This window comes from Panthera tigris, chromosome B3, assembly GCF_018350195.1.
Source record: "Panthera tigris isolate Pti1 chromosome B3, P.tigris_Pti1_mat1.1, whole genome shotgun sequence".
In the NCBI taxonomy this organism is placed as follows: Eukaryota; Metazoa; Chordata; class Mammalia; order Carnivora; family Felidae; genus Panthera; species Panthera tigris.
Genome location: NC_056665.1, coordinates 142,969,353 through 142,987,256, shown reverse-complemented (window position 1 = coordinate 142,987,256; position 17,904 = coordinate 142,969,353). Strand labels below are relative to the sequence as shown.

At 46.8% G+C, this 17,904-nt stretch overlaps 1 protein-coding gene across 8 annotated transcripts in view; it reads right to left on the bottom strand.

The window, feature by feature from the left end:
- Positions 1-17,904, bottom strand: part of PPP2R5C (protein phosphatase 2 regulatory subunit B'gamma) — a 127,233-nt gene that overhangs the window by 47,192 nt on the left and 62,137 nt on the right. For all 8 annotated transcript variants that reach the window (XM_042990563.1, XM_042990567.1, XM_042990569.1 and 5 more), the window contains one exon: positions 611-810. In XM_042990563.1, coding sequence (XP_042846497.1) covers positions 611-810 — 200 coding nt within the window. The remainder of the gene's footprint in view (positions 1-610; positions 811-17,904) is intronic.

Genomic DNA, 17,904 nt, shown 5'->3' with positions numbered 1-17,904 from the left:
TGTTTATTTATTCTTGACAGAGAGAGAGAGAGAGAGACAGAGCACGAGTCGGGGAGGGGCAGAGCGAGAGAGGGACACAGAATCCGAAGCAGGCTCCAGGCTCCGAGCGGTCAGCACGGAGCCCAACATGGGGCTCAAACCCACGAACCGTGAGATCATGATCTGAGCCGAAGCTGGACGCTCAAACGACTGAGCCACCCAGGCGCCCCGGTCCCATCACTGTTTTAACTCTGCCCCATCATTAAAGTTTTCCTGCACAAGTATGGACAACATGTTTACTTCTAAATTATAGTGAGCACTATTACATCAAAGAGGGTAAGATAGTACGCTCAAATGAGGGCTCTAATGTATGTGGCCCATAGGGTACTCGTGGGAGTTAACACACAGGACACTTCGACTGGCCCTGGAAGGTACCCAGTTCCCTCAACTGTTATCGTTACAACACAGGACACATTACGAAGACTTCCATTCTTCAAGTACAAATTTCGCAACAAGAGGACTTCTTTGTGGGGAGTGTGTTAGGCTCAAACGTCTCGGCTTGTGCTAAGGACACCAGAGCCCTGTGTGTCACTCAGGGTCGGGACGCGCTGGTCAGACTGTAACCACTTACCATATGGACTACTTCCGGGTAAATAGGCTCTGTGATCACATTCCGGTTATGGGTGATATATTCTACCATTTCACTTAAAGCAGCTCGTTTTACTTCCTTCCACTTTAGGTCACTCAGTGGATCGGAAACAAAGTCAAAGAGGACACAACACTGACGCAACTTCTGGATAAAAAGCTTCTCTTGATCAGCAGGAGGAACATCTGAAAAGCAGAAAGCAAAGTATATTGATCGCAAAGATGCTTAACCCACAGTCACTGTGAAACGCTTCTAAGCCTTCTACTATTTTTATTTTGAATTAATAGAGACTCGAGGGAAGGGACGGGGTGGGGGTGAAGAGAGGTCAGACATTCCCCAAACAGAAAAACGACAGCCCGTCAACGGCTCAGCTCATGTGCTTATGAGAACGTTTCTATACCGTTTACTCTCCGAAACCACGTCGAGGTTACTGTTCAGAATACGCCCTCTGGATGCGTTCCCTCATTCGGCAACGACCGCCTGACTGCTGGCTGTCACCACACGCTGGCACCGTGCTGCGCCACGGAACGAGAGCCGGACCGCAGGCCCCAGTCTGGGGCGAGGGGCATGGACGCCCACGCCAGCGACACCCGCGGACGCAGGCAGGGCGAGGTGAAGAGGGTGACGGGGGGAGGGCACACGGGTGTCCCCTGGCTTCCTGCAAACACGGGGCCAGTGCCATCAGTTTGAGGCTTGTCAGAACGAGCAGCTGCAAACACACGGAGTCACCGCTCCACAAAACACCTTTCGTCCCTTACTCTGGGCTCTGGGCAACTCACACCAGACATGACGCCTGGTGATCTTCGTGGTGACGGCAGCACAGAAACAGTGCAAAGTCCTAAGTCGTAGCACTCGCCTTTACACAGTGGGTGCCTGCCTGGGCAGGGACCATCCTACAAGCTTTCTCCGTACGGACACGTGTTTTTTCAGGTTATCTGTACAGTGACACAACAGGGGGAAGAGACCCGTCTGGAGGGCCACCTTAGGGCTGGGAAGTGGCAGAGCTCTGGACGATTTTCCAGGATTCTGGAACGTCTGGAAAGCTATCTGCCAGCGTGAGCTTGACGGCTTCCCTGGGGTGAAGATGAGCTTTGGGGGTGACGCTAATGAGTGAGATTTCTCGATATACATACTGAAATGTGTCCGACATTTGCAAAGTGTCTCAGAAGGTTTGCAAAACTCAGTGAACCAGTATCTTCAAAGTGATCGATAAATGGCATTACAAGGTCCTTCCAGGGCACTCAAAGTGCAAGTCCTTCCACTGGATTTTAATGGAATAAAATGTATGCTCGGCTCATTATATGGTTTCAGATTCCCCATCACAGATTCCTTCAAGAAACTGCCTGTTTAGGTCTTGGTGTAATATCAAAGAAAATTCTGGAACTACGTGCAAAGGATATTAAGGAACTTGTCCCCAGCTTCCCCAAACATGTGTCTTCATACATTTCAACTAAGACACACGGCGACACACTGAATGCAGAAGCAGACAGGAGAATCCGGCGATCTCCTAGTAAGCCAGGCAGGAGGGAGATGTGCACAGAGAGAAAACAATGCCACTCTCTCACTTAATTTGTTTTTCTTTCATAAAATATGGCTTTGCTCATAAAGACGTTATTTCTGTTAACATGCGCTAGGCTTATTGTATTATTATTTTTTTAATGTTTACTTATTTTTGAGAGATAGAGAGACACAGAGCACGAGCAGAGGAGGGGCAGACAGAGAGGGAGACACAAAATCGGAAGCAGGCTCCAGGCTCTGGGCTGTCAGCACAGAGCCCGACGCCGGGTCGAACTCCAGGATCTCGAGATCGTGACCTGAGCCAAACTTAGACGCTTCACCGACTGAGCCACTCTGGCGCCCCGAGGTTTATTATTTTTAATTTTAGGATACGTGCTGCCAAAGCGAGCACACGGTTTTGTTATTTTTATATGAATTAATAAATATACACTTTATCTTTTCTGCTTTCATTTGGAACATGGTCAATATCGGTAGCTAAAGCCACATACACAAAAGCTCGTTGGGGGTCCTACATAACGTTTAGGAGTGTGAAGGGGTCCTGGGCCCAGAGCTGAGACCCCACACCCACCTGCGCCCAGGGCGCACCTCCGGACCCTCGGGCTTTCCTGCCTCAGTGCTCACGCCCTCACCCTCTTCGCCCCAAGTGTCCTCCCGGCTCCTCCTCGTTCCTGCCACCAGCTGCCCGCTTCCTGCTCAGGGCTCTGCCACTACCTGGTCAGCCGCGGGCCGCGCTCCGAGCCGGGCGCTGCGCACTGGCTATTGCTTCCCGCATCTCAGCTATCCTGCCTAGTATCTCATGCTTCCCCCCACCTGCTCTCCGAACGCACGGGTCAGGTGACTACGTTTTCTAGTTCTCTGTGCACCCCTAACGCCCAGTAACGAGGCTTGCAGAACCAGAATTTGATTCATAAACATTCTGAGTAGTAGGTGTCTGTCTGTTGAATCATTTTCAACGAGTGACGACCGCTACGGTGTTTGGGCCCAACCTCTCCCAATGAAAAGGTTTCCTTTTCTGAATTACCTCCTTGCTTGACTTCAATCCTCACCCAATTAATTCTACAGCTTGGTTCATCCTCCGGTCTGCTAGGATCACCTCAATGAGTTCATTTTGCAGTCACGGCTTGTATATTTGGAACCTATCTGGGATTCTCATGCTCTTGACGCTGGAGAAAACGAAGAAGGCTGTGTTTACCCCAAGAGACACATGAGGACCCAGACACCGAGAGCTTCAACAGCCTCAGGCCACCACGCCATTAAGTGGCAGATCCAGATAGGGCAGCATAATATACCCCAAAGCAAGGGCACGCCCGGGGTCCTCCAGGGTGGTGTCATTAGGTCTCACATACCTCAAAAGCATCTGAAAGCATCATTCGCTCCTTTAACACAGTAATAAGAACTGACATTCAGAATAAAGACAAGGTTATCACCAAAACCACTAAAACAAATTTATTCTGATTAAGGAGGAAGAGCAGAGTAAAACAGATTTAAAGTTTTCTATCTAAAATTCTTCTAAAAGACAGTAAAATCTCAGCCTTCTGGCATTTATGTCAATTCTTCCAGGGTTCCAGACAGTTAAGTTGTTACTGTACTATTTTCATTTATAGTTTATAAAAGAGTCTGTCATGATGATCATCTCATGAACTCTTGGGGCGTCCGGGTGGCTCAGTCAGTTGAGCGTCTGACTTAGGCTCAGGTCATGAGCTCACCGTTCTTGAGTTCGAGCCCCGCGTCAGGCTCTGTGCTGAGAGCTCGGAGCCTGGAGCCTGCTTCGGATTCTGTGTCTCCCTCTCTCTGTCCCTCCCCCACTCATGCTCTGTCTCAATCTCAAAAATAAATAAATATTAAAAAAAATTTAATCTCGTGAACTCTATTTCCTAAAATCTCATTTGGCTTTTACAATTTCATGGTTTAAAAAGTAAAAAAAAAAAAAAAATCCCCCCAAACCAAACTTCTAAATTAGCATTGCTAATCTTGAAAGAAGGAAAAGAGGTGTGACAGACTTGAACCTGTACTTGACTCTACTCTTCTGATCATCCCCGTAATGTGAACCGAATGTTACCAAACTAACCAGGCCTGGCACTGTGGGTACCTTACACTTCTGTATTCAGTATTCAAGGCCGCCCGACTCTTAAGTAATAAACCATGACGCTGGACTTGACCCAAACCTTACGTTACCTCCATGAAGCAGAATAAAAAAAAAAAAAAGGACTTTGAATTTTGCCCATGAGGGACAGTGGCTCACTTTAATTTTAAATTGCATACAGACTAATAACACCCACACAAGTGTTTCAGAATGTGTCGATGAAGTGTTGATTTTGATGGCTTCCTGTCTTACGTTTAGGTCTTTCATCCATTTCGAGTTTATTTTTGTGTCTGGTGTAAGAAAGTGGTCCAGGTTCATTTTTCTGCATGTCGCTGTCCAGTTTTCCCAGCACCACTTGCTGAGGAGACTGTCTTTATTCCATTGGATATTCCTGCTTTTGTCAAAGTTTAGTTGGCCATACATCTGTGGGTCCATTTCTGGTTCTCTATTCTGTTCCATTGATCTGAGTGTCTGTTCTTGTGCCAGTACCATACTGTCTTGATGATGACAGCTTTGTAGTATAGCTTGAAGTCTGGGATTGTCATGCCTCCTGCTTTGGTTTTCTTTTTCAAGATTGCTTTGGCTATTCGGGGTCTTTTCCGGTTCCATACAAATTTTAGGATTATTTGTTCTAGCTCTGTGAAGAATGCTCGTGTTATTTTGATAGGGATTGCATTGAATATGTAGAGTGCTTTGGGTAGTATCGACATTTTAACAATGTCTGTTCTTCCTATCCAGGAGCATGGAATCTTTTTCCATTTTTTTGTGTCTTTTTCAATTTCTTTCATAAACTTTCTATAGTTCTCAGTGTATAGATTTTTCACCTCTTTGCTTATATTTATTCCTAGGTATTTTATGGTTTTTGGTTTATTATTTCTTAAGTTAGGAGCTATTACATTCTTCTACACAGATAAAACCACACACAAGGTACCCTGGGTCTGTATAAACCTTTCAGCAGCCCCCCCGCTCCCCCCCCCCCCCCCACCCCGCCAGGGTCCTCATAAGTCTATTATTGTAAACTTGGGACCCTTCCCAATTATTTCAAGGTAAATCCTGAATGATACCTAGAAGCAAAATGTAGGGACACACTAGGAGCTGGGAAGACACTAATCCGTGGCGTGGGAAACAGTGCAAACAAGGCGGAGGTATGACTGTGTCGTTCTTTTAAAAACAGACTTACTGAAAGGAAGCCTGTAATTTATAACTGACAGGGATGCTCGAGGAAGGTTATACCATCAGAGTAGGGTGAGGGCACCCCATTAACGCTCTCGGTCCCCACCAGGAGGGAGGGCAGCGTTCCTGTATCCACGACACCAGAGGAGCCATAGGGAATGGGCTCGTCGCCCCGATCCTGACCTTCAAAGTGGGGCCGAGCCCCAGGAGTGCCCAAGGTGGTATCCACAGAACTTGTAGGCATTCACACTTCCTTCTTCTGCAGAGAATAACATGTAAGCCGAGCCAACACGTAACCTGCAAACGGACACACGGTGGGGGCGTGTGCCTCAGGCCGCTTGGCCGCCGGCACGTGTGGTCAGGTCTGCAGACCACCGCCGGGCAGCAAGGAGCCACGGCAGGCTTTAAAAAGTCACTCCTAAGCCACTAATTGTATCACAGCCAACTTCACAGGTGCTGCAAGCCTCTGTGTGCCTCAGTGTGCACCCCTCAGAAGGGGCAGAGTGGGGACATGACACGCTTGAACCACGAATCGTGGGATATGGTGAGGCTGCATCACTGAGTTGTAGCTATATGCGAGGAGGCATCGTGCGAGCTGTTGGCGGACAGAAAAATGATTACACAGCCAAGCCCACTTCTACGTGACAAGTGCTGGCGGTGAAAAGAAAACACTTCAAGATACAATAAAGAACCAACTTGCAGCACAACAGGTGCAAAAAGACAGGAGAACCAGGCCCTCTGGTACATAGGAAATGGCTTTTTCCAAATAACCATGACTCGAACGAAATAAAGAGAAAATAAAGAGACTGCTAAAACTATGAGCCTGGAGAATGCCACCTCGAGAGATTCCCTCCCCGCAAAGGTTCATGCTCACGGGCGGTCAACTACTTTGTGGTCACTCACGGAATGTGTGCTAAGCAGCTGAAGCGGCTTGATTTCCAAGGAGAGAGACCACAGTGTAACCACAGCACCTCCGTGAGCTCCCACGGCGCCTTCTCAAAGGCACGGTGCACAGGTCCCAAGAGGGTCTAAGAAAATACGAAGTTGTGAGCCCACAGACAAGAGATAGCTCATTCACAATGGGAACAAACAAGCAATCTCGCTAAAAGCAGACAGCCAAACCTTGAGCTACGATGTCATCTCGTCCTTCCGATGTATCTATTCTTAGTACAAGGTGAGCGGGAATAAAGTTGGATTCAGTTACTAACACTATGGAGTAAATGTGTGCTTCTTCATTAACGTGGGCTAAATTCCACTGAGCTCTATTTCTTATATGACAAAGTGAGGCAGATGGCAGGGTCCCCCCACTAGAAAACAAAAGTTCAGCATTACTCTTTTGTTTTTGAAAAAGGAAGTTTATGTGCCATTTCTGAAATGACCCATCCTTCCCACTGCTGCCTGCGGCCCCTCTGTCCTCGATCCCGTCTGCAGGCCCGGAACGTTCTGCTGCGCTGACGCCTCTCCCAGCACCAACACCCGAGTCCTAGCTCCTACAGCCTTAAAATAAGGCTCGGTATCTGTTAAACTAAGTTCTTTCACCTTGTTCTGTTCCATGCTGATTATTCATGGCCCTTTATGTTTTTGTAAATATTTTTGAGAGAGAGAGAGAGAGAGAGAGAGATGGAAAAAGAGAGAGAGAGCGAGAACAGATAGGGAAGGGGCAGAGAGAGAGGGAGACACAGAATCTGAAGCAGGCTCCAAGCTCTGAGCTGTCGGCACAGCCGGACGCGGGGCTTGAACTCACGAACCGCGAGGTCACGACCTGAGCTGAAGTCGGATGTTCAACCGACTGAGCCCTCCAGATGCCCTATTAATGACCCTTTAAATTCCCTTTATCAATTTGGGAAAAATGGAAGCCTGTGCGATAATGAGACTTCCAATCCACGGACATGGAATATTTCTCCGCTCACTCAAGTTTTCCCTAAATGTCTTTCAATAAAGTTTTATAATTTTCTCTTACAATGTGCTGCACATTTTTTAGATTTACTCTTTGGTATCTGTTAGGTTCTGATGCCCCTGTAAATGGTATCTTTAAAAAGATTTAATTTTTCTAACTGCTGCTGTGACACACAAAAAATGTTTTGGGGGATTACTTCTGTATCTAGCTACTTGGCTTAACTCTTCTAATTAACTCCATTAATTCTAATAAAGTTATCTGTAAATCCCTTTGGTTTTCTGTGTATGCCATCCTTTCTCCGCAAAGACTGATGGTGTTCTTTTTCTTGCCTGAGCCACCTGCCAGGATGTGGCGAGAGCAGCTCCCTTCACCTCTCCCAGCCTGGAGGGAAGCTCCCACCAGATCCCGCTGGGCCTGAGGGAGCCACCAGGAGTCTGTAGATAACATTCCCCAGATGAAGAAGCTGACTTAGAGATTCCGTGCTGCCCCAATCCACATCCCATCAGGGACTCGTGGAACTGGGCAAGCGGATCCTAAAATGCATAGGAAACGTAAGGGGTCAACACAAACCAAGACCCTCTTGGAGAAGGTCTTTAACAGGGTGGGGTAACTCACTGTTCTGGAAATGCAGACTTACTGTGAAGCTTCATTAATGAAAACGGCCAAGCCACAGAGAACAGAGCCCACGGACAGGCGTGGGCATATACGGATTCTTGATTTATGACAGAACTGTACTGCAGAATAGTGAAGAAAAGTCAGTCTTTAAAATTTAAATACATGGCACTGGGACAACTAGGTACCCAGGGAGAGGAAATAGGGGAGGGAGGAAGGAAGGAAGAAGGGAAGAAGAAACTGGGTCACATTTTATATATATATATAATATATATATATATATATATATATAATACATATATTGTATATATATAAAAGCTCCTAGTGGGTTATGAATTAAATTTGAAACACAAAACCCTAATGCTTTTAGAAAACAATACAGAAGAATATCTTAGGTCAAGAAAGAAGTGGAAAAGGACTTTTTTTTTTTTAAATTTGAGTTTGGTTGACACACAATGTGACGTTAGCTTCAGGCGCACGATCCAGTGGTTCAACAACTCTATACCTGACGCTGTGCTCACCACGAGTGTAGCCACCGTCGGTCACCAGCCAACGCAGCATATACCACTGACGATATTCCCTGGGCCGTATCTTTGATTCCCGTGGCATATTCATTCCACAACTGGGAGCCTGTACGTCCACCTCCCCTCCACCCGTTTTGTCCATACCCCCCACATCTTCCCCTCTAGCAACCATAAGTTCGTCCACCTGTTTGTTCATTTGGTTTTCGAGAATCCAAATATAAGGGAAAACATATGGTATTTGTCTTTTTCTGTCCGACTTATTTCACTTAGCGTTATACTCTCTAGCTCCATCCATGTTGTTGCAGAGGGCAAGATCTCATCCCTTTTTATGGTTGAGTAGTATTCCACGGTCTGTACGCGTGCATGTATATATATGTACAGGTATATATATACACACACCTTCCTTATCCATTCATCTATCAGTGCATACTTGGGTTGCTTCCAAATCTTGGTCATTGTAAATAATGTTGCAATCAATGCAGAGGTGCACATATCGTTTTGAATTAGCGTTTTCATTTTCTTTGGGTAAATACTTACTAGTGGGATAACAGATCATACTTTTTTTTTTTAGGGAGCTCTGTACTGATTTCCACAGTGGCTATGCCAATTTATATTCCCACCAGCAGTACACAAGAGTTCCTTTCTCTCCACATCCTTGCCAACGCTTGTTATTTCTTTTTGACTCTAGCCATTGTGACAGGTGTGAGGTGGTATCTCATTGTGCTTTGGATTTGCATTTCCCTGATGAGCGATGCTGAGCATCTTTTCATGTGCCTGTTGGCCATCTGTACGTCTTTGGAAAAATGTCTGTTCGGGACCTCTGCCCATTTTGTAATTGATGATGATGATGATGATTGTTATTTGATGTTGAGTTGTACATACTCAACTTTATATACTCTCTTTATATACTTTGTATATTAACCCCTTACAGGATATATAATTTGCAAATATCCTCGTCCATTCAGTAGGTTGCCTTTTTGTTTTGCTGACTGTTTCCTTTGCTGTGTGAAAGCTTTTTATTTTGGTGCGGTCCCAACAGTTTATTTTTTGCTTTTGTTTCCCTTTCCTTAGGAGACATATCTAGAAAAATGTTGCTGTGACCAATAAAGAAATTACTATCTGTGTTCTCTTCTAGCAGTTTTATGATGTCAGGTCTCACATTTAGGCCTTTAATCCATTTGAGTTTTGTGTTTTTGCACGTAGCTGTCCAGTTTTACCCACACCATTTATTGAAGAGATTGTCTTTTCCCCATTATATATTCCTGCCTCATCATAGATTGACCAGAAAAGCATGGGTGTATTTCTGGGATCTCTATTGTGTTCCATTGATCTATGTGTCTATTTTTGTGCCAGTACCATACTGTTTTGATTACTACAGTTTTGTAGTGTAACTTGAAATCTGGAATTGTGATACCTCCAGCTTTGTTATTCTTTCTCAAGATTGCTTTGGCTATCCAGGGTCTTTTGTGGTTCCATACAAATTTTAGTATTATTTATTCTAGTTCTGTGAAAAATGCTATTGGTACTTAGGGATTGCACCGAATCCGTAGATTGCTTTGGGTAGTATAAATATTTTAACAATATTAATTTTTCCAATCCATAAGCATGGTATATCTTTCCATTTGGTCATCTTCAATTTCTTTCATCAGTGTTTTACAGTTTTCAGAGTATAGGTCTTTCACTTCCTTGGTTAAGTTTAAATTTATTCTAGGCATTTTATTCTTTTTGGTGGTTTCTTTCTTTCTTTTCTTTTCTTTTCTTTTTTTTTTTTTTTTAAGAGCAGGAGTGTGCAGAAGCAGGAGAGGGAGAGAGCAGAGAGGCAGAGGGCAAAGGGGGAGGGAAGGGAGGGTGAGAGAGAGAGAGAATGAATGAATGAATGAATCTCAGGCAGGCTCCACACCCAGCATGGAGCCCGATACAGGGCTCGATCCCATGACCCCAGGATCATGACCCAAGCTGAAAACAAGAGTCAGATGCTCAACTGACTAAGCCACCCAGGCACCCCTCTTTTTGGTGTATTTTTGAATGGAATTTTTCTTAATTTCTCTTCCTGTTGTGTCACTATTAGTGTATAGAAATGTAACCAACTTCTGGGTATTAGTTTTGAATGCTGGGACTTCACTGAATTCAGTGATCACTTGTAATAGTTTTTTTGGTGGGGTCTTTAAGGTTTTCTAGGTATAGTAACATGTCATCTGCAAACTGTGACAGTTAACACGCTCCTTCCAGCGTTAAGCCTCTTGTTTCCTTTTCTCGTCTGATTGCTATGGCTAAGACTTTCAGTGCTGTGTTGAATAAAAGTGGCAAGGGTGGACATCCTGTCTTTTGGAGGAAAAGCTCTCAGTTTTTCATCGAGTATGATGTTACAATGGGGTTTATTTTTGTGTTTTTTTTTTTTTTATTATGTTGAGGTATGTTGCCTCTAAACCCACTTTGTTGAGAGTTTTTATCGTGAATAGATGTTGAATTTTGTCAAAGGCTTTTTCTGCATCTGTTGAGATAATCATAGAATTTTTCTTTTAACTTTTTTTTTATGTTTATTTTAGAGAGAGACAGAATGTGAGTGGGTTAGGGGCAGAAAGAAAGGGAGACACAGAATCTGAAGCGGGCTCCAGGCTCCGAGCTGTCAGCACAGACCCTGATGCGGGGCTCAAACTCACAAGCTGTGAGATCATGACTTGAGCCCAGGTCGGATGCTCAACTGACTGAGCCACCCAGGCGCCCCGAGATAATCAAAGGATTTTTATCCTTTGTTTTGTTGATGTGGTCTATCACATTGACTTGCAAATGTTGAACCATGCCTGTATCCCTGGAATAAATCCCACTTGATCACAGTAATGATCCTTTTAAGGCGGTGTTGTACGTGGTTTACTAATACTTTGCCAAAGACTTTTGCATCTATGTTCATCAGGGATATTGGCCTGTAGTTTTCTTCTTTACTGGTGTCTTTGTCTAGTTTTGGTACCAGGATAATGCTGGCCTAGTAGAATGTATGAGAAGCTTTCTTACTCTATTTTTTGGAATAATTTGGGGAAAAAGCCATTAGCTTTTTAAATATTTGGAAGAATCCATCCATGAATTCGTCTGGTCCTGGACTTTTATTTTTTGGTAGTATTTTTGGGGGCGGGTAATTTTTGTTTGTTTGTTTATCACTTTCATTACTAATAATTACTAATATATTCAGATTTTCTATTTATTCTATATTCAGCTCTGGAAGACTGCATGTTTTTAGTAATTTACTCATTTCTTCTAGGTTGTCTAATTTATCGGCATACAATTTTTTGTAGTAGTCTCTATCTTATAATCTTTTGTATTTCTGTGCTGTTGGTTGTTACTTCTCTTTCATTTCTGATTTTACTTACTTGGGTCCAAGAAAACTTAAGACGTAAAAAATAACGATCACTAAAAGATTGATAAACTGAACATGTAAAATTCAAAATTTTTCCACCAAGAATAAAAAAAGGCAGGCCACAGAGTAGGGAACTATTTGAATACATATAGCCAGTGGACTCTTGCCCCGGGAGCTGGGACCTGCATTGTTGGCCACTTACCCTACGAACCTCATGCAGGTGCAGGACAACAGGGTAAGAGAATGCTCCCATCAGCACCAATAGCCCAAACTGGAAACAACCTGAATGCTCACCGGCAGCAGATATTCTACAATATTCTGAAACCACAGAGACGAATGAGCCCTATACGATCTGAATACATCTTACAAAACGCTGTTGGGTGAATGAGCTGAGATAAAAAGGACTTATTCAGTATGATTTCATGTTTATAGGGTATAGAAACAGGCATCCCTCAACCCATTCAGGACCTACAGGAGGCTGTGGGCGCCTTGGTCTGGGTGGTGGTTATTTGCTTTTATACTTCTTCATCGCACTTGGTTTTATGTGCTTATTTAAAAAAAAATTTTTTTTTTTACATTTTTATTTACTTTTGAGAGACAGAGCACAAGCGGGGGAGGGGCAGAGAGAGAGGGAGACACAGAATCTGAAGCAGGCTCTAGGCTCCGAGCCATCAGCACAGAGCCCGATGCGGGGCTCGAACTCACGGACCGTGAGATCATGGCCTGAGTTGAAGTCGGACACTTAACTGACTGAGCCACCCAGGCGCTCCTTGTTTTATGTGCTTCTGTATAGGAATTGTATTTCAAACTAAAAAGGCTACAGACTAAACGCATACAGCAGAAACAACCCTCAAAAACACCCAAGAACACAGGGAGATGAGTCTCCTTCCTTCATAACCATCCTCTGCCTCCATCCTTCCTCCCAAAGGCAGCCACTGTCACCAGGGTGGGCCCCACAGAGCTGCCCCACACAAGTACTCCTGGGGTACAGACACATCGCAGTCTCTTCCACGACGGCTTTAGATGAACCAACGCTGACAACCTCTAAATTAATGTTGATCTTCCTGGGACTGGAACACACACACACACACACACACACACACACACAAACACAATCCCAACACATTCTCTAATGTACCCAGTATTTATGTTGAAGAACTTAAGCTCTGAATAGATTTCTTTTTAATTGAAAAAACTTCCCAATCAAAATGAAGTTCTAAGTGACCTCTCTATTTTTTTCTATTTATATCGTTCCTTCCTTTCCTTCTCCCAATGATCAGCAATTATGATCCCAAATGTGTAACAGAAAAATGGTAGCAAGACTTGTTTATCAGATCTGAAACATTTGATATGAGGCAATCAGGACATAGAAACTAAGGTCTCAGAGTAGGCCCCAACCTTGACTATGGGGCCTGTATCATTACATCATACATGCCAGGCACTGAACTAGGCTTTAATGACACAAATATAAGTTAAGACCTGATATGTGATCTAAAAGAAAAATGAGGAAAACACATGAGAGGTGCCTCTGGACCTGAGGCTACTGTGGAGGGACTGAGGCCACTCTCAGTGGGGAGGAGTGGCTCTCTGTGTGCCCACTTCTCTGATCAGAGGGCCTTGAAGGACAGGACAAATTAAACAGGGTGCACTTGCCTGGAAAATCCATTTTCCCTGAAAATAATCTTAAAAAAATTTTTTTTAATGTTTATATTTACTTTTGAGAGAGAGAGAGAGAGAGACAGCGCACGAACAGGGGAGGGGCAGAGAGAGAGGGAGACACAGAATCCGAAGCAGGCTCCGGGCTCCGAGCTGTCAGCACAGAGCCTGAAGTGAGGCTGGAACCTGCGAACCGTGGGACATGACCCGAGCCGAGGTCGGACGTTCAACCAACTGAGCCACCCAGGCGCCCTCTCCAGAAGAATCTTAAGTGAGCAGAACGCTTACGTTTTATAAACCCTAAAGTAATCACACTGGATCCTTAATCACAAGTTTCACAGAGGAAGGCCTCTGTCTTGTTCAGCACGTTCTCCTTAGTATGTAAAACTGGACAAGCACATGGGGGACCTCAAATGTTCAGTGAATGGACACAGCAATTGAGGGAAACACACTCAGGTCATTTAACTGAGAGGTGCCTTAATTTAAGGCATATTCGTGGTAAAATAATGCCACATGTATCCGAGTAGAATGCAAAGTCTACATAAATTTTTAAGACAAAACCAAGGTCTTCGGAGAAACTGCCAAGAACAGGCATTTCAGCACTTTGGATTCTCAGAGGTACTTTGGTGGAAACCCTTAAAATGACCGTAAGCAGACAGATTTCAATCACAGAGGGTTGTCGCAGGTGAGCGACAGAGTCCGATCTGGGAATGAGAACAGTCTCTTCACGAGTGACAGAGGGACTGAAACGAAAATGCCAGAAGCGGGAAGACCCACGTCACAAGACAAGGGCTGAGTCCAGTCTAGAACCTGCGCGTCTCTTGTGACGCGATCCTGACGCCGCGCTCTGGCTCCTCAGGGCCGTTTCCGCTAACGGGGCATCTCCTACTCTAGAAGTCCCCACTCTCACAGCTCGCAAGGGTGACAGACAGATGCAGCTGGATGACACGTTCACTGCCGCGGAGGGGGCCTCTGAACCCTGTCCCTTAGCACCTGCCCCATTTCAAAACTGAGTTAATCCTCTCAATGCACTCCTACCTTGATTATTTTCAAAGTTATAATAAATCTTTCCCGATGTCAAAGTGCCAGCATCACGGTCTATCTATTATAGTGTATACGTTTTCCGTACCGACGTCCCCAAATCAAGCTGTGGCTTTCACTTGATGGTTTTTCCTTTCCTTCTTGGGAATCCTTACAACACGCTTGACCTATAATCAGCGGTGTCTTAGTGTGGATGAGCCATGGCGGCTTAGTTTCACCCTACGCACCGAGCCCGTGGCCAGGCTTCTCAATGGGTGTTACTTCGGTCAAATACAGCCAATGTGCACGCCACCCCCGTCCACACCACCTCCCATAAAGGAGTGGAAGTCACCACCGGTAACCGGAAGCAGACAGGGCTTTGAAGAACCACGTCTCTACGCTAAGAGTGTCCATTTGTTCGACAACGCTGGGTGCTGCCTGCCAGCCCGCCCCTGTCTTGTGCTGGGTGGTCCTTCCACGAAAATCGACCGAGAGGCACTGAGCGCTCCTTCCTGTTTTGAGTATGCCGAGACCACCCTTTTCCCAGTCTCTCTGGGCAGGATTCTGGGACTCAGACAAGATGAAAACACCGCCTGTGAAACCAATTCGGGTGAATCTGGGGACACAATACTGGCCAGCAGCTTCTACAGTCATACTTTTGCTTTAAACAAGTTTTGCTAAGAGACCATCTGTAGCTCAAAACCCATCATGAATGTTCCCTTTCAAAACCCAGTTCTGCAGTTTATTCAGCTTTGTTACACACATTCACCAGGTTTATGCCCCTCCCTCCCGAAGGAGCAGATGTGCTGACCTCGGGGTCAAGTCTGGGGTGAAAGTCCACTCAGGACCGCAGGTCTGGTTAAAGCCCATCGCCAGGTCTCCCCCATTAACCCGACGAGCTCCTCCTCAGACATCTGAAATCCTCTCTCCCCCTTTGCACACAGAGAAGGGGTTCCACCAGCGACCCCCAATCCACCACCCCTTTTCACGAAATCAGAGCATAACTCAACGAGGCAGAGCTCTCCTTTCGAAAGCAGTGGCTGGAGCCAGGGTGTGGTCCATTCATGCTCTTAGCCTCCCAGAGCTGGCAGCCTCCACGGAGCAGTGGGGAAGGCAGTGAGGTAAGGACGGCCCAAAGCAGCAGGCCCGGCTGAGATAAGACAGAGGCCAGGAGAGACCTGTTTCCTCAGGAACACTCCTAATTAAGGCAAGTCCATTTTTCAGTGAAGGAAGTCACATGGGAGACAAAGTGACTTCTCGTGTAGACTTTACCATGGTAAGAACAAGGCGAAGTCATGACGTCATTCCAAGCCTTGTGTTCCCGAAGCTTCTAAAGCCACCTGTGGACACACATGTGTATTCAGGAATGTGTCCCCACCTCCTGGTAATACATACAAGGAATTTAAGAGACACAAGCTGAATTGGAAGCCTGTTTTTTTTTTTTTCTTTCTTTTTTTTGGCCAAGATGAAGCCAAGTCAAACTCCTAGGGATATGGAGATCAATCCAAAGCCGCGTTTTATTGACACAAGGCCATATTCCCTGCTTAAGAATTTAGTTCTGAAGTCCTCTGTTGGGGAATGAAGTTCGGCAGTTACCATTAGTACAGATTAGTAAATGTCCAGCACCTCTGGTTATGTCCTTTCGTCTTCCCTGCAGACTAGAACTCCTGACGAAATACTGAATAATATCACCGCATCCAGTGACCAAGAGCTCCAGCAACACAGTAGCGCGTTTATCGAAAGCACACGGGCAGGCATCGTTTCAGGAACAGTCACTGCTTTTATTACATTTGACACACAGACTGCCAAAGGAAGATTCTAGAACTTCTAATGTGTTCGCCGGCAGACAGAACAGGGTAGAGCCGTGAGAAGGACATACTGAAAATAGGTACAGATTCGTTTTCAGCTTTGATTTTATGTTCTCTCCTTCCTTTCTCTGTGTCTCAAATAGATAGGAATGGTTCTTTCTGACCACGAGCACCCCCTCCTGATGAATTCTGGGCTCTGCGCACATGATGTCTGGCCCAGAGCTGCTGCAGGAAAGGGCAACGGAGGACATAACAAAGAAGCCTGGAGGGCTGTGTGCCGGGACGTGCCGAGAGCAAGCCCTGGGACTCACATACGGGAAACCATGAAATTGGGGACACGTGCGTGTGCGTGCGTGTGTGTGTGCGCATGTCCACCCCCAGGGGGTGATGCATAGAAAGAGGTGCCGGACCCCTCAAGTCCCATTGCCAGGAGCTGCCGTCCTCATCTCTGCGCATGCCCATGACTCCTCCCCTCTAGGAGCAGCACGTGCTAATTAGCGCTCGTCCTTCCCTGTTCTGGGTTCCGGTCCTCACCTCGCCGGGCCATCAGCCGACGTCTGCCAAAAGGCCGGCAGTATTAGGGCTACCGGCCAACAAAGGTGGGTGGCAGCTCTTCCTGTCCCCGAGGGCCAGTGGCACCCCGGTGGCGGGGGGAGCGGCTGACGCCCTCCTGGGGACCGGAGGGGACTTCCCTGGGGGCTTTCTGATGGGCTCTGGCACAGACGCGGCCTCGTCACCGCAATCGGGCGGCTGCCTGGGGAGGAACGCGGGGGCTGAGAGGGCACAGCCACCCCCGCCTCCGCCGTCCCCCCCCGGTAACAGGTGCCCCACGAATGGGCCGCACGAGCGAAGGTCACTGACAGGACCAAACTCCAGACGTTGTTAACCTGGGACTTGCACGCTTCTGTGCAGGGCGACCCTCGGCCCGGGCTGGACGGGCTCCCCAGCGCGGGGGGCGAGAGAGCAGTCGGAGGCGTCAACTAGACGGAAACCTCTACACCGCTGACGCCTGTCGTGTTACCGTCTCAAGTAATCCACAAACTGTGAAGAGAAGGATTTTAAACTCGGAGCCTGGAGACAGTGAGACAGAGAAGCTGGAAGGCCGCTAAGGAGGGAAGGCAGGCCCGTGCCAGGTCTGTCCACCTGTGCCCGCCAGGCGTGACCGGCTGTGGGCCCGCTCCCAGGTCCGTGACGCCGGAGGCTGCTCTGGCCGGCGTGGAGCGCCACGGCCCGCCCACGCCCGCGCCTCCTCCGACGTGGGCCCCGAGATAGCGAGGTGGCAGGGGTAATTAGCGGTGACGCACGGCTCCACAGCACACCCCTCCCCCACGCCCCGGGCACAAGCGATGCCGCGGCTGGGCCAGCGCGGGTCTAGATGGGTCCCGGGACAAAGCACACAGCCGGGGCCGAGAGCCAGCTTCTCCCGTTTCTCCGGGAAACGCTCCGGCGGCGGCTCAGCAGCCACACAAAGCCAACTGCGAAGCGAGGCGACCGACCTGCAGTGCTCCACACCCTCGCTCTCCTTTGGGTTTTTTTAATGCTTACTTATTTTATTGTTTTTTTAGTAATCTCTACACCCGACATGGGCTTGAGTTCACGACCCCGGAATCAAGAGTCGCACGCTCCTCTGCCTGACCCA